Source organism: Lactuca saligna, chromosome 9 (genome assembly GCF_052625555.1).
Source record: "Lactuca saligna cultivar CGN05327 chromosome 9, ASM5262555v1, whole genome shotgun sequence".
NCBI lineage: Eukaryota > Viridiplantae > Streptophyta > Magnoliopsida > Asterales > Asteraceae > Lactuca > Lactuca saligna.
The window spans coordinates 14889293-14905078 of NC_136425.1; the positions used below are offsets into that span (position 1 = coordinate 14889293).

Sequence of the window (15786 nt, forward strand, 5' to 3'; positions counted from 1 at the left end):
AACAGCAAGGAATTTGAATTTAAGCAAAGCCCTTTGCTCCAAGCCTCCTAGCTCTCCAAGATCTTCCTCCAACTTTCTTTCAAATGATCAAATGCTCTCAAAACCTTCACAAACACGTATCTAGGGTTTCTAGACTTCAAGGGAGAACAGAGAGGCTGGGGAGAGGGTATAATGTCCTTTATATAGGGCTCATCCCCCAAATTTATGGTTTTCTTCACTCAGCGTCTACTCGCCGAGTCCAGCCTTGGACTCGCCGAGTTGACCACTTAACATGCGACCTGAGTCGCGACCCTACTCGCTGAGTCCACCCATGGACCCTAGTCGCCGAGTCCACCCATGGACTCACCGAGTTGCCCCTTCAAATTTACACTTTGAACCCCCGAACTTGCACTTCTGGACTCGGGATGTTACATTGAAATTCTTTAAACAAACATATCTCATTTTTTTAAATTCTGATTAACATGCGTTTTTTCTAACGTGTAATTTAGAGTTTGTATATGATTTTAGGATATAATTTCGTTATTTTTGGTATTATATTCGATGAGTTAAAATGCTTCAAATATGAGATATCAAAGCTGAAATATTTCAACTTTTCAGCAAAAAATTTAAACTTTTGTATTCTGTGAAATTCTTTATACAAGCATACCTCATTCATTTTAAGTCAGATTGACATGCGGTTTTTCCCGACGTGTAATTTTAGAGTTTGTAGATGGTTTTAGACAAAACATGGTTTGCGCAGCGGTGTAAGACATGTTGTGAGACAAGGCATGGCTACCTATAGCTTCCATATCAGAAACAACGATGTGCAGGAACGCGTGGCGGGTAAACTCCACCGTGTTGGCACGAATATTCGAACGAGAATCATTGTCAATATTCCAAGCAGGCACAAACACACGAGAACTAAGATTACCCCTAGATGCCCCTTCAAGGGAAGGAGCCTGTTTTTGCTCGACATTCCCGGAGCCCCCAGGGGAAGCAAAACCATAAGAAGATTGAAGAACAAGTTGAATAGGAACTTCGGGCTGCTTACTCGCCCCTTGACTCCCCTCAGACTATTGAGCGTCATCATCAGGAATCACAACAATCGTCTCTAGTGTTGAAGATATCGAGTTCAGTAGGCGAGTAAAGTTACGCCTCGACTGAACTCGCTTACCAATATTGAACACAGCAGTAGAAGCCTCCCTCTTAGCCAAGACATCCTTCCTTTTGGCTAACACCCGGCGAGAATTCGAAATAATGTCGTCCTTGCTGTCCTCGACCACCTCCGTGGGGACGAGGCAGGCACTGAAAGGAGGAGCAACGCTCGATATTAGACGGGCAACCATATGAGGCTCTCCATTCGATGTCGATGATCCATCCGCCATGGATGGAGTAGAAGTAACCGCAGTTATAGCAAGTCGGTCGACGCGGCGAGGGGGGTAGAGACTATCAACCAAATCAGTTTTCCCCATGTAATGCTTTCGCAACACCTCCTCTACATACAAACAAAGATCTGACGCATGCACAGGCACCAGCGGATCAGGAAAGCAAATAACCAAATACAAGAATGGTCTACTTTTCCTCCTCTCAACAACAAAAATGGGGGGGGGGTAGGGAAAAGAAGAATGAATAACAGAAGTACTTACCATCAACGGTAGTAAAAAATATGTGCATCTTCCCCCGTCGTCTCCAGGAGGGACTCATTCCCACGCCGGTAAGCAACGCCTTAGAATACTCTTCAAGAGTGACTTGGATACCCTTCAAAAGATCGGTGGTGGCCTGGTTATGAGGAAACAGCTTAGGGGTGACGTCGGCAAGGGTATTCTCCCGATACTGGCTAGTACCCACCAAACTTTGGTTTACCCACAACCACTTATTCTGTCAATTATTGGGAGTCTTCCCATCAGTGACCAAAGTATGTCATCCCCGACGAATAGAGAATGTGTACTTATCGCCGGTGGCGCATAATCTGAAAAAGTACTTGAAGACAAAATAATCCAGAAGCAAGCCATTAGCACGACAAATCATTTCAAACACCACCACCTTATTCACGACATTAGGAGTGGACATATGAACACTGCACTCGGCCTTCTACATAACTTCCTCTTGAAAGTATGAAAGGGGAAGACGCAAACCAACATCAAGAGTCTTCAAATAGACCCCCACCTTACCCGATAGGAGAGATAGGATCATTGAAATGGGTGATGGGAACTCAACACCATCTGTCAATGAAAGGTCGTACACGTCTTTAAGAAGTTTAAAATCAGCCTCAAAAGGGGTTGCACCAGGTTGACCAGCCATTGAGAGAAAGGAAAGAATAACCCTATAGAAGAAAAGGAGGAGAATAAAGGTAGCATGGAAAGGAAACACTACAAGTCCTTATATAAATAAGGAAGGGTGAGATGTTCAAAATCCCTGACACGATGACGCAACTGACAGCCATAATGGACCGTCACGTCGCCACAAAAATGGAAGCGGTGGATAAATCAAAAACGGACGTGTGTATAGAGAAATTAAGTCCATAACACCATAGCTAGCATAATAACGCTACGACTACTAGACTAGGGGACTTGATGACGTACCCTAGCGAGCATGGAAGAACCGCTCCTGTCCCGTACATATGATCAAGAGCGCCTGGTACGTAACACCCTAAACCAGGTGTGGCTTGAAACCCTCAAATAATTTACATTTTTTCATAATTGATTCTATAAGTACACTGGGCGTACTCAAGTGTACGCTTAGTGTACTATGTATGGATGGTCACGGAGGAGCTGAACATACGCTGGGCATACGTGTTGGGGGAGCAAACCCTAATTTGCGGACTTGTGACATATTTATACGCCCTTAACTCACTTGAGCCTCACCCTCACTAGCTTTCTTCACCTTCAAACGTTTCTGAAATACCTAATATCCTTTGTGAGTGCATTTTGAGTCTTGAGAGTGAAATTGTGACCCTTTTTGTGTTCATCCAAGAAGAAGGAAGTGGTTAATGAAGCTTGGAGTGTCATTTGGCTTCAAGAATCTGCATATAGATGAACTTGAGGAGTTCCTGGAGGTAAAAAGCTTGGATCGTTCCACTTAAATCTCTAGATCTAGCTAGGGTTTTCTAGCTTTGTCCTTTTTGTTGATTTTGGACCTACATTTGTGAGTTTAGCGACTCCAGAAGATGGGAATGATAGATCCAAGGTCCCTTGGTCCTTTAGTGTCATAAAACTGGAGTCTTGGTATGAGTTTTGACCTCATGCATGGGTTAAGAACCTTGAAAAGGTCTTAATGGGGGTGTTGGGTGCATATATAGCATGCAAAGGCATAAAGTTGTCAACTTTATGCCTTAGGACGTCTTAACAAGTCTATATCTGACTTTTGGACGTAAAGGAATTGAGTATTAAGCACTTAATGGATAAAGTGCTAAATTTGGTAGTACGATGGGCGTAACCTAGTGTACGCGACACGTAAATCCCAAACCCCAGCACGCTACAGGTACCGGAATGATACGCTAAGCGTACACATCACTGATGGGCCGAATCTGTTTTGGGCCTTGAGCTTTTGGGCCTCATTTTGGTTACTGGACTTGGTTGCATTCTGTGAATTATGGGTTATTTTATCTGTCATGGGCCATGGATATATTGGTTGGGCCTTATTGGGCCAAGAGGCCCATTATTGATTTTGGACATGGACTTTGGCCCCATTAGCAAAGAAAGGGTATATGGGCCTTATAGAAGGATTTGGGAATTGGGGTTTCCTTTGATCAAGTAAAGCCCTAATATATATTATTATTCTATTCAGCACAGGAGGATACATATTGTTAGGAGAGCAGCTTTCGCATTCAGCAAACAAATGTGAGTTTTCTCACCATACCCTTGGGTCTAAGGCACCATGGGCGGTCTATTACGTGTTTATGGAATATGTATTAGTCATTATGTGAATTGATATGTTATGTAAGTGTGTGTCATTACATGGAAGACCTCAGGGGGAGCCCATGGCATTGGATATAAGACCATGTGGGGTAGCCCATGGCATTGGATGTAAGACCGTGCAGAGTAGCCCATGATATTCCTAGGTAAAGACCATGTGGGGTAGCCCATGACATTGGATGTAAGACCGTGTGGGGTAGCCCATGGCATTCTTACATGTTTTATGTATGCATGGCTTATGTGATATGTGTAGCTTTTTAGCTAGCATGGGTATTTGTATGTGGATTGTGTGTGGTATGCTCTGGGGGAACTCACTAAGCATTTCGTTCACAATCTGTAGATTTGTTTCAGGTACAACAGAGCCCAATGGCAAGGCGTGATGGCGCGACGTGCACTCTGTCTCTCTTTCACTTATATGTTTTGGGGACACTCTGATGATTAAATAAAATTTTGTAATGAATGTTGATTTGGAAACAATTACGTGGAATTTCGTGGTTTATGCAAATGTGTTTTATTAATTAAAATTGAAAATTTATTTGTAAATTTTGGGTCGTTACAAGTTGGTATCAGAGCCTTGGTTTGAGGGATTCGGGCACACTCTCGAGTGTGCCAGGACTCAAACTAATGAAATGGTAAAATTGTTTTCAAAAGTAACAAAAAAGGTTTTTTTTAAGAAGTGAAAAGATGAGAGTGCAACGCGCGTGATCAATCGAGCAAAGTAAGTAGTTCTCCAATATGTTAGCCATGATATACCGATATTTGAGTTTTGCTGATTAAATGGAACTTGCTCTGTGTATGCTTTTAAAATCGTATACGGTTAGGAGCTTATAGCATCAGAATGATTGATTTGGCCTTATTTCTTGTTCCTTGTTTGGTTGTGGTCCTAGGGTAGAATCTTTTATTCGAAAGTCTATTTGATCCTTATTTGTGTACAATTTGCAAGCATAAAGGCAACATGTTGTGATTGGTCTGATTAATATGAGTAGAGTAAATTTTAGGACATCATGAGATTGATATATGCAGTAATTATATGTATGGTTTGATTTTGGGATGAATTGGAGTTATCAGGTAGATCAGTGGGGAAATGTATAGGTAGGTGTGGAAGGTAGTATTAGGCCCGTACTACTGGAAGCACGGGACCTGTACCCTAACCAATGCTAGATCTGACGACTTCAAGGAGGACTGGTGTGGGGAGATCCCTTGTATGGAAATCCTGATCATTATGATTTATGACTTTTCAGTTCAGCATGGTGGTGACACGATTTGGAGCAGGGGGTCATGATTAGGATCTGAATCTAGGGCAGGGTTAGGTGACACTAACAATGTGATTGATAAGAGGATGCGCCAGCTTATTTCGGCCGAGGTTACCAGGGGCGTCCTTGATGCTACCCCTGACATTTTTGGGTTGGTTAATGAGGGCATTATAGAGATCATGAAGGAGAGACTCAGATCATTCCGGGCTGAGATTGTTGCGGGTCAGGTTGGGCCACGAACTCCCTCGTTCCGGGAGTTCAAGGCGTGTGGGGCGTCAGAGTTTTCGGGGGCCAAGGACCCCATTGTCAACTAACGCTGGGTGACAGATATTGAGAACGCCCAACGCACGAGTTCTTGCTTGGATGCGGCAAAGGTTAGGTTTGCTTCTTGCATGCTGATAGATAGGGCCCGAGATTGGTGGGGTGAGGATACTAGTCAGGTGGAATCGACCAGGGTGGCTGGGATGACATGGGTCGAGTTTGTTCGGCGATTTGATTCGGATTTTGCACCACCTATTAAGGTGCTATGACTAGTGAGGGAGTTTCATTACTTGCAACATACCAACGAAACTGTGGCGGAGATCACCGCTAAGTTTCGGGAACGGAATTTGTTGATCCCATAGTATACTACCGATGAGGAGATGAGGCAGACCCGATATCATTCCATGATGAGGGATGATATTCGGGAGTTTGTGAGCTTTACGGGGTGCAAAACCCTAAATGAGATGGTAGAGAAGGCCCGTGAGCGAGAGATGGAGTTGGACTTCCACACAAAGCGGAAGCCTAAGCAGGCACAGGCAGTAGTAGGCCAGGCTAAACATCCTAAGACCTTAGACACCTCCAACAGAGTCGGGGCCTGTGTGCCAAGTGCGAGAGATTTCGTATTGGAGCTTATAGGACATTCGGGATGTCACGATGTTACTCGTGTGGTCAGCAGGGCCATTTGATCAGGGATTGCCCCAAGAAGGGCTTGATATGTTTCCATTGCAACCAGACTGGACATAAAAAGGTCGACTGTCCGAGGTTGCACGGAGGGGGAGGAGCAGTGGCGGTGCCTACGCCTGCCACACTGAGGATCACCGATGGCCGCCATGTTAAGGCGGATGCCCCAGCGGTGAAGAGTCACGTGTTTCAGTTGACTACCGAGGAGGCTCGACTCGCGCCAAACATTGTGGCTGGTATGTATCTATTATTATTTTTCCTTATTATTCTAATGACTTATGTGTATTATATGTTTGTATAGAGACCTTTATGGTTAATGGTATGTCTGCTCATGTCTTGTTTGATTCGAGTGCTACCTGATCATTTATGTCACTTGCCCTTAGCAAGAAGTTTCGGACATGCCGGGAACTTTGGATTCCCCACTCTAGGTGGAGATTACAGACGACCGCACCGTTAGTGTTGCGTGGGTATATCGGGGTTGTGTCCTAAATGTGTTGGGTGAGAGGTTCCGTGTCGATTTAGTTCTAATATCGCTGCGAGGGTCGAAAGTGATTGTCAGGATGGACTGGTTATGGGCCAACGAGGCCATGATTGATTGCGAGCGCTAGTTAGTCAATGTTCGAACCACAAGTGGGGGATAACTGGTTATTCATGGTGAGAGGGCCTCGCAGGGACCGACCCTTTGTTCGGCTGCGCGGGCTAAGAGGTTTTTACAACAGGGTTGCACGAGATTTCTGGCTTATATCTCGGATATGAGGGTAGAGATCGTGACAGATGTGGACAGTGTGCCGGTTGTACAGGATTTTCGGGTTGTCTTCCCTGAATAGTTACCAGGGCTGCCTCCGGATAAAATCCACGCACAATATGTTTATTTATGGTCCTTCCTTTGTTAAAACAATAGTCATGCCATGATCCAAACATGTACACTATGTTTATATATGATCCTTATTTGTTAAATAGATCAATTGAACACATTTCCAATGATGTTTATTTCACAACTCAAAATTCTTATCACAAGTGCAAGAATACCCAGTTGTTGCCACTACTAGAATCTGTTAGAGTCTAAACTTGCATGAAATGGTCCTTTTATAATTTCAGGGCAAAGTCACAGAGACTTGGCCAATGATATTACAAACCATTCCATTAGAGATTTGTTATAAAAACAATACCATGGAAATGAAGTCTCACATTCAAATAGCATTCATTGAACATCCTTCTTACATTATAGTTTTTAACTCGCACATAGATCTCAATATCCAACTCTCATTATGGAAACATGTCCATATTGCCATATGACTATCAATTCTGAACAATATTTACCTCTATTCAAAACATGTCAATATGATCCGTCCAAATTAATACTATACTTCCAACTGTCCACACGCAACCAATCTTTGGTAAACTTCAGATTGTCCTTGGCAGCTACTTAACAACTTTAGTCATATCTGGTTCCAATATTTTCCCCTCTTATTGCCATAGACATTTGGAAAATCATAACAATTGGATATTATAACATATGCAATCAATCCTGTATCCGAAGCATATGGGATCCGATACATAATGTCTTACATAAAGATATGATACTTAATTAGTCTCTTGCTACAATATTTCCATATATTGAATTTCCCGTGTTGAATCACTTCAACATGATATTCATATATATATCAATGACTAAGTTTGATTAAAATGTCAATCTAAACTTTTAGATTTGAAATGAAGTATTAATGCCCTCTCCCTCAAGCCTTACTATAGCAAAACAATATCTAAATTCTGCAACTTTGCAAATTTAGAAATTTGTTTCTATTAATAGCATTGCTAACTTGCAACACCTTACATAATAATCATGCTCCCACTAGCATAACAATTATGTTCTTACCAGCATAACAATTATGCTCCCACTAGCTTTGACATGTACCCATAAATCAGTTGGACTTCTAAAAATCAATACCTATTGACTTTCTTACCAAAGTTTAGATTTCTGATACGCGGTGCTTTGATAAGTCTTTATCTAGAATTCTCAACCTGATACACCTTTCATTAGATAACTTATGTGTGTGTTTAAACCCTTTCAAAACTTATGGCAATAAGTCCCGAATGTTCAAAATATTTGCCGTTTCTCATAATTCAAACTATGAAAAGGGATGTCGTAATCACACTCAAATTTGAGAATGCAATTACCACAACTGCTTACTTTAACCATTTAAAATCTACTTTTGAAAGTGCTTCCCCAAAATCATTTTCATGAAGTTGAGAGAAACCTCTTACCACTTAGATTTTATGGTGTATGCGTTCCTATCCATGTTAATTTTTTCATTTCAAACCACCATCATAAGATAGGGTTTATGACAAATACAAACTCATATTGACTAAACTTGCTTAATCTTAATTTCTTATCATCCGGTAACACGAGGGCCTACCAACGCTTCTAAGTTATTAAGCAGTTCACCCATACAGATCAATGTACCTTCATTGATCAAGGTGCTTTGACTTATGTAATCAAATGAAAAACCATATAACTCATAATCATTGCCAACCCAACTGGAATAGACACAAAAACAATAATGTGTCAACACGATAGGTTAAAAACCTTAGGTTGTGTGCTAGTGATTACTAAAAGGTTTATTCTCGAGTGTCTCTTCAAATTTTTTTCCAGATCAACAAGACTCTCACTGACCTCTTGACATATAAGATTCTATGTCAAAGAACATTCTTCGACAAAAAAAATTCAAGAATTAGTGTGAGTTCTTATCAAGAAAACACTTCATATAATTTGTCTTAGTTGGTCTTTGTTCAACCCAAAACATCACTTTTCAAATGTGCAAGAGTAAGCAATGTTTCTAGTCGACATTTCACGAGGTGTTGTAAACCTAATTAGAACATGTCACTCAAGGTACAACTTGGAGTAACTAGGGCATGACTCTAAAACTTTATTTTGGAATGAAGTATGACTCATCTTCTTGATTTTAACCATTTCAACAATACTTGATTCCTCTTCTTAGTCATAAAAATGCACTAAGGTATCCTTAGAGGATTAGTTGTGACATGGTTCCATAATCATTAAGATGATCATAAAACATGATACTAAAGTACCCTCATTTCCTTTCAGATTGGAGAAACTTTTATCTTTTTGTCAATTGGATTCTTTTTATTCGTTCTGTTATACTTTGAAAGTTTTCAAGGTATCAGAATTACACTTAATCCTGTAAGCATAACCAATTTCATCGAATCAACAGTAAATCATGACGAATAGAATTTATCGTCCTTTGTGGTGGATCTGATGAGTTCACATCAATGTGTACTTGATCCCTTAATCCTTCACTTGACTCACATATACACGTGAGCAAGGAATTTAGTCTTAATTTTCCAAAGATCAAGATTCTCATATATCACATAATTCAAATCGTATGATATAAGTTTCTGTCCAACTGAAACTTGGGCGATGAGAATTCTTCCTCACTTGGTAAATTATAACACTGGCACAAGTGATATAAGTAAGAATCAAATCCATTTTCAACATTGCTAATAATGGTAATATAAACACCAATTTTCATAAATGTAATTGCAAATAATCATAAAGTCAATAAAACCAAAATTCACTTTATTGATAATGTACAGAAAACTTGTGCTTACAATGAAAATACACATGAAAACTATGTTTCTAAATATTCCTATCAATCTATCATAACTCTTAAGCAGCAACTCAAAATTCTGATCATCGAATCATGCGACCCAAATCCATTTCTTCATATAAGAATCAACATTTACTTCCTCTTAAGCTTCCTTCATTTTCTTCGATCCTACAAAACATTAAAATGTGATTACCACATCATGTATTGAGAATCTATAATAGGAACTTAATAGAGTTAAATAGTGGATGTATATGAAGTAGAGTCATACAATTTGACTTTACCATCTCTAAGATCTCTCAGGTAGTCTGGGCAGCTTCGCTTACAATTCCCCTTCGATTAACAATAGAAATAGGTGGACTCCTTAGCATTGACACATGGAACTATTACATAATTGGCCTTTCTCTTATGGTCAATTTTTTTTACCTTGGCGGATTTCTCTCCCTTAGAAGGAGAAACCATTTATGGACTATCACATTTGCCATCACCAATGTCCATGGAACTTTAGGAAACTGATTCTCCAAACAAATTTGTTGGACCAGTGTGCCAAAGTATTGTTGCTTCAGCAACAAGTAGCAAATATGTCAGATCAATTAGGGTCACGTCGTTTTCAGTCATATAGTAGTCCTCAACAAACTGACTATACGACTTAGGAAGCGAGTGAAGAACCAAGTCAACAACTAGCTCCCTTGGAAAAACGGCACCCAACATTCCTAATTTGTTAATGTGCAACTTCATGTTTGGAACATGTGCACATACATAATTTCTATCAAGGTGTTTGCATGCCAATAGGGCTTGATTAATCTCGAACTTTTCAAGTCGACGAAGACGTGGGTCAGGGAGGATCGTTGGAGGAGGTGGAGGAAGATAATTATGATTTCCAGTTCCATCAGTGCACGAAAAAGGGAATGATCTATCACATTGATCGACACATGGAAGATCATCTTCATACTGAAAGCTTTTTCCAAAAGGATGAAGAATACCATAATTGTCAAAACAAATCTACAAAAGGGAGAAATTTCAAGTGAGTTAATTTAGATCCTTAATATAACACCCAAATGAAATATCAAGGCTAGGACCCAACACAATAATTCACAATGCCATAACCTATATGTAAATTATTTGAAGGTAGGTAAACGACGATTTACCAATTCCACCACAAAAACAAATTAGGTTTTAGATAAAATTCCTAGATCTTTTGAGATTTATTGAGCTTTTCAATGGCATGTTTAATCTTGATTATGCACTCACTTTGTGTTTGGGATGCCGATGATCACAAACGAGATGTGAATAACCATGCAAATTAGCTTGGTACTCTCGATGTCATTTATCACCTAATAAATGTGCCAATTAACCACACACGCTCCATTGATCAACGATAATTTACGAGAAACCCATTGCCAACAATACTAGTCTCATATTAGTGTGTCGGTTAACCACACATGCTCCACTAACGACCAATAAGGTGCAATGTGTAATTTCATGGGTTAACATCGAATTTACATTTTTCCTAAAGTAACTAATAATGAGATTTTAGAAAATAGTTTTGTTACTTTATAATTCATTATACTTTTAGTGAGGATTAAGTATCTTATTGAACCCGTTCTGCTAACGACCTTTCACCATACAAGAGAGTGGTGGGTAAGAAGGGATACCCAATGACAGTCATTTTACAGGCCGCTTCCTTAAACTTCCCTTACAATATGGTTTCGTGAATGAGGCGTACTAGCGGTTCAATTGACTCGTCTTATATATATAGTAATATTAAACCTTTAATGTTACATATAATATAAGGATGTATTTTAAACTTTTAAAATACTAGGGTTTTTTAATTTTATTAAAAATTTCAAAAATTACAACCATTTAATTTAAAATTTAAAAAATAAAAAAAAAAAACTTTTTGATTTAGTAATTATCCAAAAATTAAACAATTAATTAAATTATTAAATCAAATAAGGATTACCAATTTAAATTAAATAGATTAACTTAATTTAATCATTTATCCATGGATTTCAAAATGTAGGGTTGGTATATCTTTAATTATCAAATTAAACAATTAACAAGATAATTACAAAAAATAACAACTTACTAACTTATTCCTTAGATTTCGAAATCTTCTATTTGGAGTGGAAGGAAAGTCTTTTAACCTTGCCTAAAAATAAAAAACCCTAGGATTAGGAAACCCTAGATTTCAACTCCAAGGTGGCCAAAGGAAATGGTTTAAAAACCTTTAGGGATTTTCGAAAAACAGGGTTCCAAAACCCTAATTTGCAAAAATTTAAAGGCTTAGGGTTTAATACCATAATTTTGTCTAGTTCAATCAATTGTACCAAATCTAATTGAAAAAAACCAAAACCGATTAAAACAAATTTTATTTGGTTTAATTATAAACCAATAAAACTGAACCGAATAATATTCTTTCGTATATCACTTCTATCTAACATGCATGGACGAAGATTGTTATTACATGAAACAAAAATTAGTACAATAGATGGATTTAAACAAGTTAAAGGGGGTCATGTGTAACTTTTTAATCTTTTGATACTTTGCGTCTTCGTATACGGTCCGGTCCCATCATATATACAGTTATACACACATACACAGTGCACATACACTGAAGATATTTTCATGTGAGGAGAATTCCACGCAGCTTTCTTCCTCTTCTTAACTGGAGCTACGGTCCGTACTCCGGGAGCCTTTTGCCGGAAATTTCTACCTGAAAATATTCACCAGCGACATCTCCGACGTGCTAGCGAAAAACAATATCTCAGGTTGGTGGATCTCGAGAAATCATCATTTACATATTGCTTTTGCTTTCGAATTGAATTTCCGTGAATTACTGTGTGCTATTTGTTGTTTCCCTACGGTTATGCTTTGTGATCCTATTTTAGTGCCCAAAAATGTGCGTGTATGTGCGTGTTATATGGTGTTCATGTTCTTCGCTTTTTGAGACATTGAAACTTGTGCACATTAATATTCGTTATGATTGTTCACTTTTTATGTTGATTTGTTGCATTATTTTGATTATGTGCAGGTTTAAGAAATGTTTTGATCCAAAAGCTGCTTCTAACTTTTAGCTTATTTCGTGACGATAAGATTTTTCGTTTACGCCTTTTCTCTGTTTAGGTGATGGGAGTGAAAGTGGCGAGTGGGTGTTTGAACTGGTTACAATCTTCGAATTATTGGCCGCCTTCTTCATCACCTCAAACCCTAGCTTCTGCAATCTCCTCGCCTCCAAGGAGACGACGGGGATTAACCGACGTTGCACTGTTTTTTCGGTGTGTACATCGACCGGCGATATTTCGGCTAAACAGATCTCAGTCGTTTGAATCTAAAGGACGGAAGTCTATTAAACACGTCGTGAGTGCTAGCTTAGATGCAAATTTCTCAGACGAAGAATTCTGTCGAGAGATTCAGGAATTGGCTCAATTGTTCCAGTTATCTGATGACGATGAGAATACTACCAAGGACAGTGGCGACATACTCGAATCAGAAATGCAGAATCTAGAACCATTCGTTAGTTCGAAGGTGGAGCGGCCGGATTGGGTTGGGGATATGATTCCGGCGAGTATAGAGCGGAAGGCAAACAGTATGGAGCTACCCTTTTCGTTACGGATCATACAGAAAAAGAAACAATGGCAGGAAGGATTCAGAGAAGCAGGGGAATCTGCTTACTGCTCAGTGAAGAAAGCCTTCTCTTCAATGGTATTCATAATTCGTGAGCTTCAGAGCTACACTCTTCATATGAGAGAAGCTCTGTTTTACGAAGATTTACAGGAGGTTTTGGTTAGGGTACAGAAAGAGATGAACGCATCTTTTGTTTGGCTGTTTCAGCAGGTTTTTTCACAAACACCTACATTAATGGTGTATGTGATGATTCTTCTAGCGAATTACAGCGTGTTTGCCATGTCAAGTAACGTTGCCTTCGCAGTGACGCCGCCTCCCACCACCATAGAGTCTATTTCAATCATCGAAAACCAGAGCCACACCAAAATTGATTCTTCACCGATCATGACGTTTCCGATAACTTCAATTGCGAAAACCACCTCAATTGGCGGAGTCAACGGCGGCGGTGGGACATTCAGGCCCGTAGCTGGTGGCACAGACGGTGAGGAGAGTTTTGATGGGGCCGTTGCACATCACCGGAAAATTATTCCAGATGGAGTTTCGTCGTCATCAACAATAAACCCGTCAATTTCGGGTCAGGCGACCCAAGAAGAGGAATCGGGTTTATGGAAATCGATTGTAGAAGAAGCCGATAATATGCATGAACTGATGAGAAACGGAGTTCTTGATCGTCAAACCACGCAAAAATTTGTCTCGCCGGTGACGGCGAAAGTCGTGGAAGAAGAGGTGGACGGCGAAAGTCATTTCAGAACGGAGCTTTTCTATCAAATGGGTTTATCAGAAGAACCCGATAACCCGCTTCTACTTGCCAATTATGCTCAGTTTCTGTACATCGTCGCCCAGGATTACGACAGGTATTTAATTCTTAATTTCCATTTAATTACCTAAAAAACTCCATTTACAATTACATCATTGGTTTATAAAATTATAAATTGCATTTACATTTTACACTTAACAATACAAATGTATTCAAACATGAACAAAGAAAATTAGACATAATTTCTTTTTGTATTTTTTTGTTAAAGTGCAATATGTTTGTACTTGTTTTATTTCTTTTTTGGGTATTGATTATTTGGAAATCTAAAGCTTCGTAAGCTTACAACAAAAATACAAAACTATTCTTTCGTGAAACACACTTTATGTTATTGTCGGGTCCCCAGTGTTAGTTTTTTTGCATGATGAAATATCTTTTGTGCGAAAAGTGACACCAAGGCACATAAACATCTTATCGAAACTTTCTGTGAAAAAATCGAAATCCAAAATTTGTCATTTTACAAAATGAAGGGATAAGGGGAAAATCAATGTGTGGTTTAATATCTTGTGTGATCAAGAAGATATATGTGAATAGCCAACTTTCTTTAAATACAAAAAAAAAAAAAAAAAAAATGGTTTTCATACATGGCGCTTTTTTGTATTCTTATTATAAAGAAAATGAGTAAACACTTTGATGATTATATTATAAAAAAATTATAAAATTAGATTGTAGTTCATGAGTGGGTTAAAGTTGATTTATTTATGTGGACAGAGCGGAAGAGTACTTCAAAAGGGGTTCGAAAGTAGAGCCGAAGGATGCAGAAGCACTTAGCAAATACGCAAACTTCTTATGGGAAATAAGAAAGGATTTATCGGGGGCTGAACAGATTCTTCTAGAAGCCATTGCTATAGATCCTCTCAACTCCTTTTATGCAGCCACTTACGCAAATTTTCTCTGGAACACCACCACAACCTCCACCTCCGATGAAGACGACGCTTGTTTCCCTTTTGATTCCCCCCAAATCTGATCATATAATAATTTATAATTTATAATTTAACCAATGTATATTGAATTACAGCTGAACCCATTCACCGATTTTAGCTTAGTTGTGTAAAACACAAAAAGAATGTGGTGGTTGTTGGCGGCTTTAGGTTGTTGGTGGTTGTTGGTGGTGATGGTAGCTGTGTAAGAAGCTTTGGAATTGCCAGTTTCCAGTTTTTTACTTTGATCATAATTTCTTTCTTTCCGCTACAAACCAACATTTGTAATTATATTTTGTTTATACTTTATACATTATAATCAAGTTTTAGTGGCAAAACGAGGTCACAATTCTCATTCCCTTGCTTTTTTCTGTCCTATGCTAAGTGCATATGTAATGGTAACTTTATATTCGTTTAGAGAAAACTGTAAAAATGGTCCTTATGGTTTGATGTTTTTTTTTGGTATAAATTTGCAATTTTTTGATGGTTTGGTTTTGGGTTTGATCTCTAGAGTGTGCCTCATGCAACTTGAGCCACACGACCATGCCCTAAGCATACCACAAGCTTTCCAAGGCAACCAAAATAAGCTCTAACATTACTTTCCAAAATTGATGATGAGTGAACCCTTAATCTCTTATAGAATAACCACTTCTACCTTACCCGAAATATGAAATCTCCAATTGGTCTGATTCCCCGACAAATCACCCATAC

At 39.1% G+C, this 15786-nt stretch overlaps 1 protein-coding gene across 2 annotated transcripts; it reads left to right on the plus strand.

The window, feature by feature from the left end:
• Window positions 1-12305: 12305 nt before the first annotated feature.
• LOC145017440 (uncharacterized) lies at window positions 12306-15433 on the plus strand. 2 transcript variants are annotated; one of them, XM_078975469.1, is made up of 3 exons: window positions 12306-12485; window positions 12749-14195; window positions 14867-15433. In XM_078975469.1, the coding sequence occupies exons 2-3, from the start codon at window positions 12844-12846 to the stop codon at window positions 15120-15122; spliced, it is 1608 nt and encodes a 535-aa protein (XP_078831595.1). In that variant the 5' UTR covers window positions 12306-12485; window positions 12749-12843; the 3' UTR covers window positions 15123-15433. The 2 variants fall into 2 exon arrangements, with proteins under 2 accessions (XP_078831595.1, XP_078831597.1); XM_078975471.1 differs by having other exon boundaries at window positions 12841-14195.
• Window positions 15434-15786: the final 353 nt, after the last annotated feature.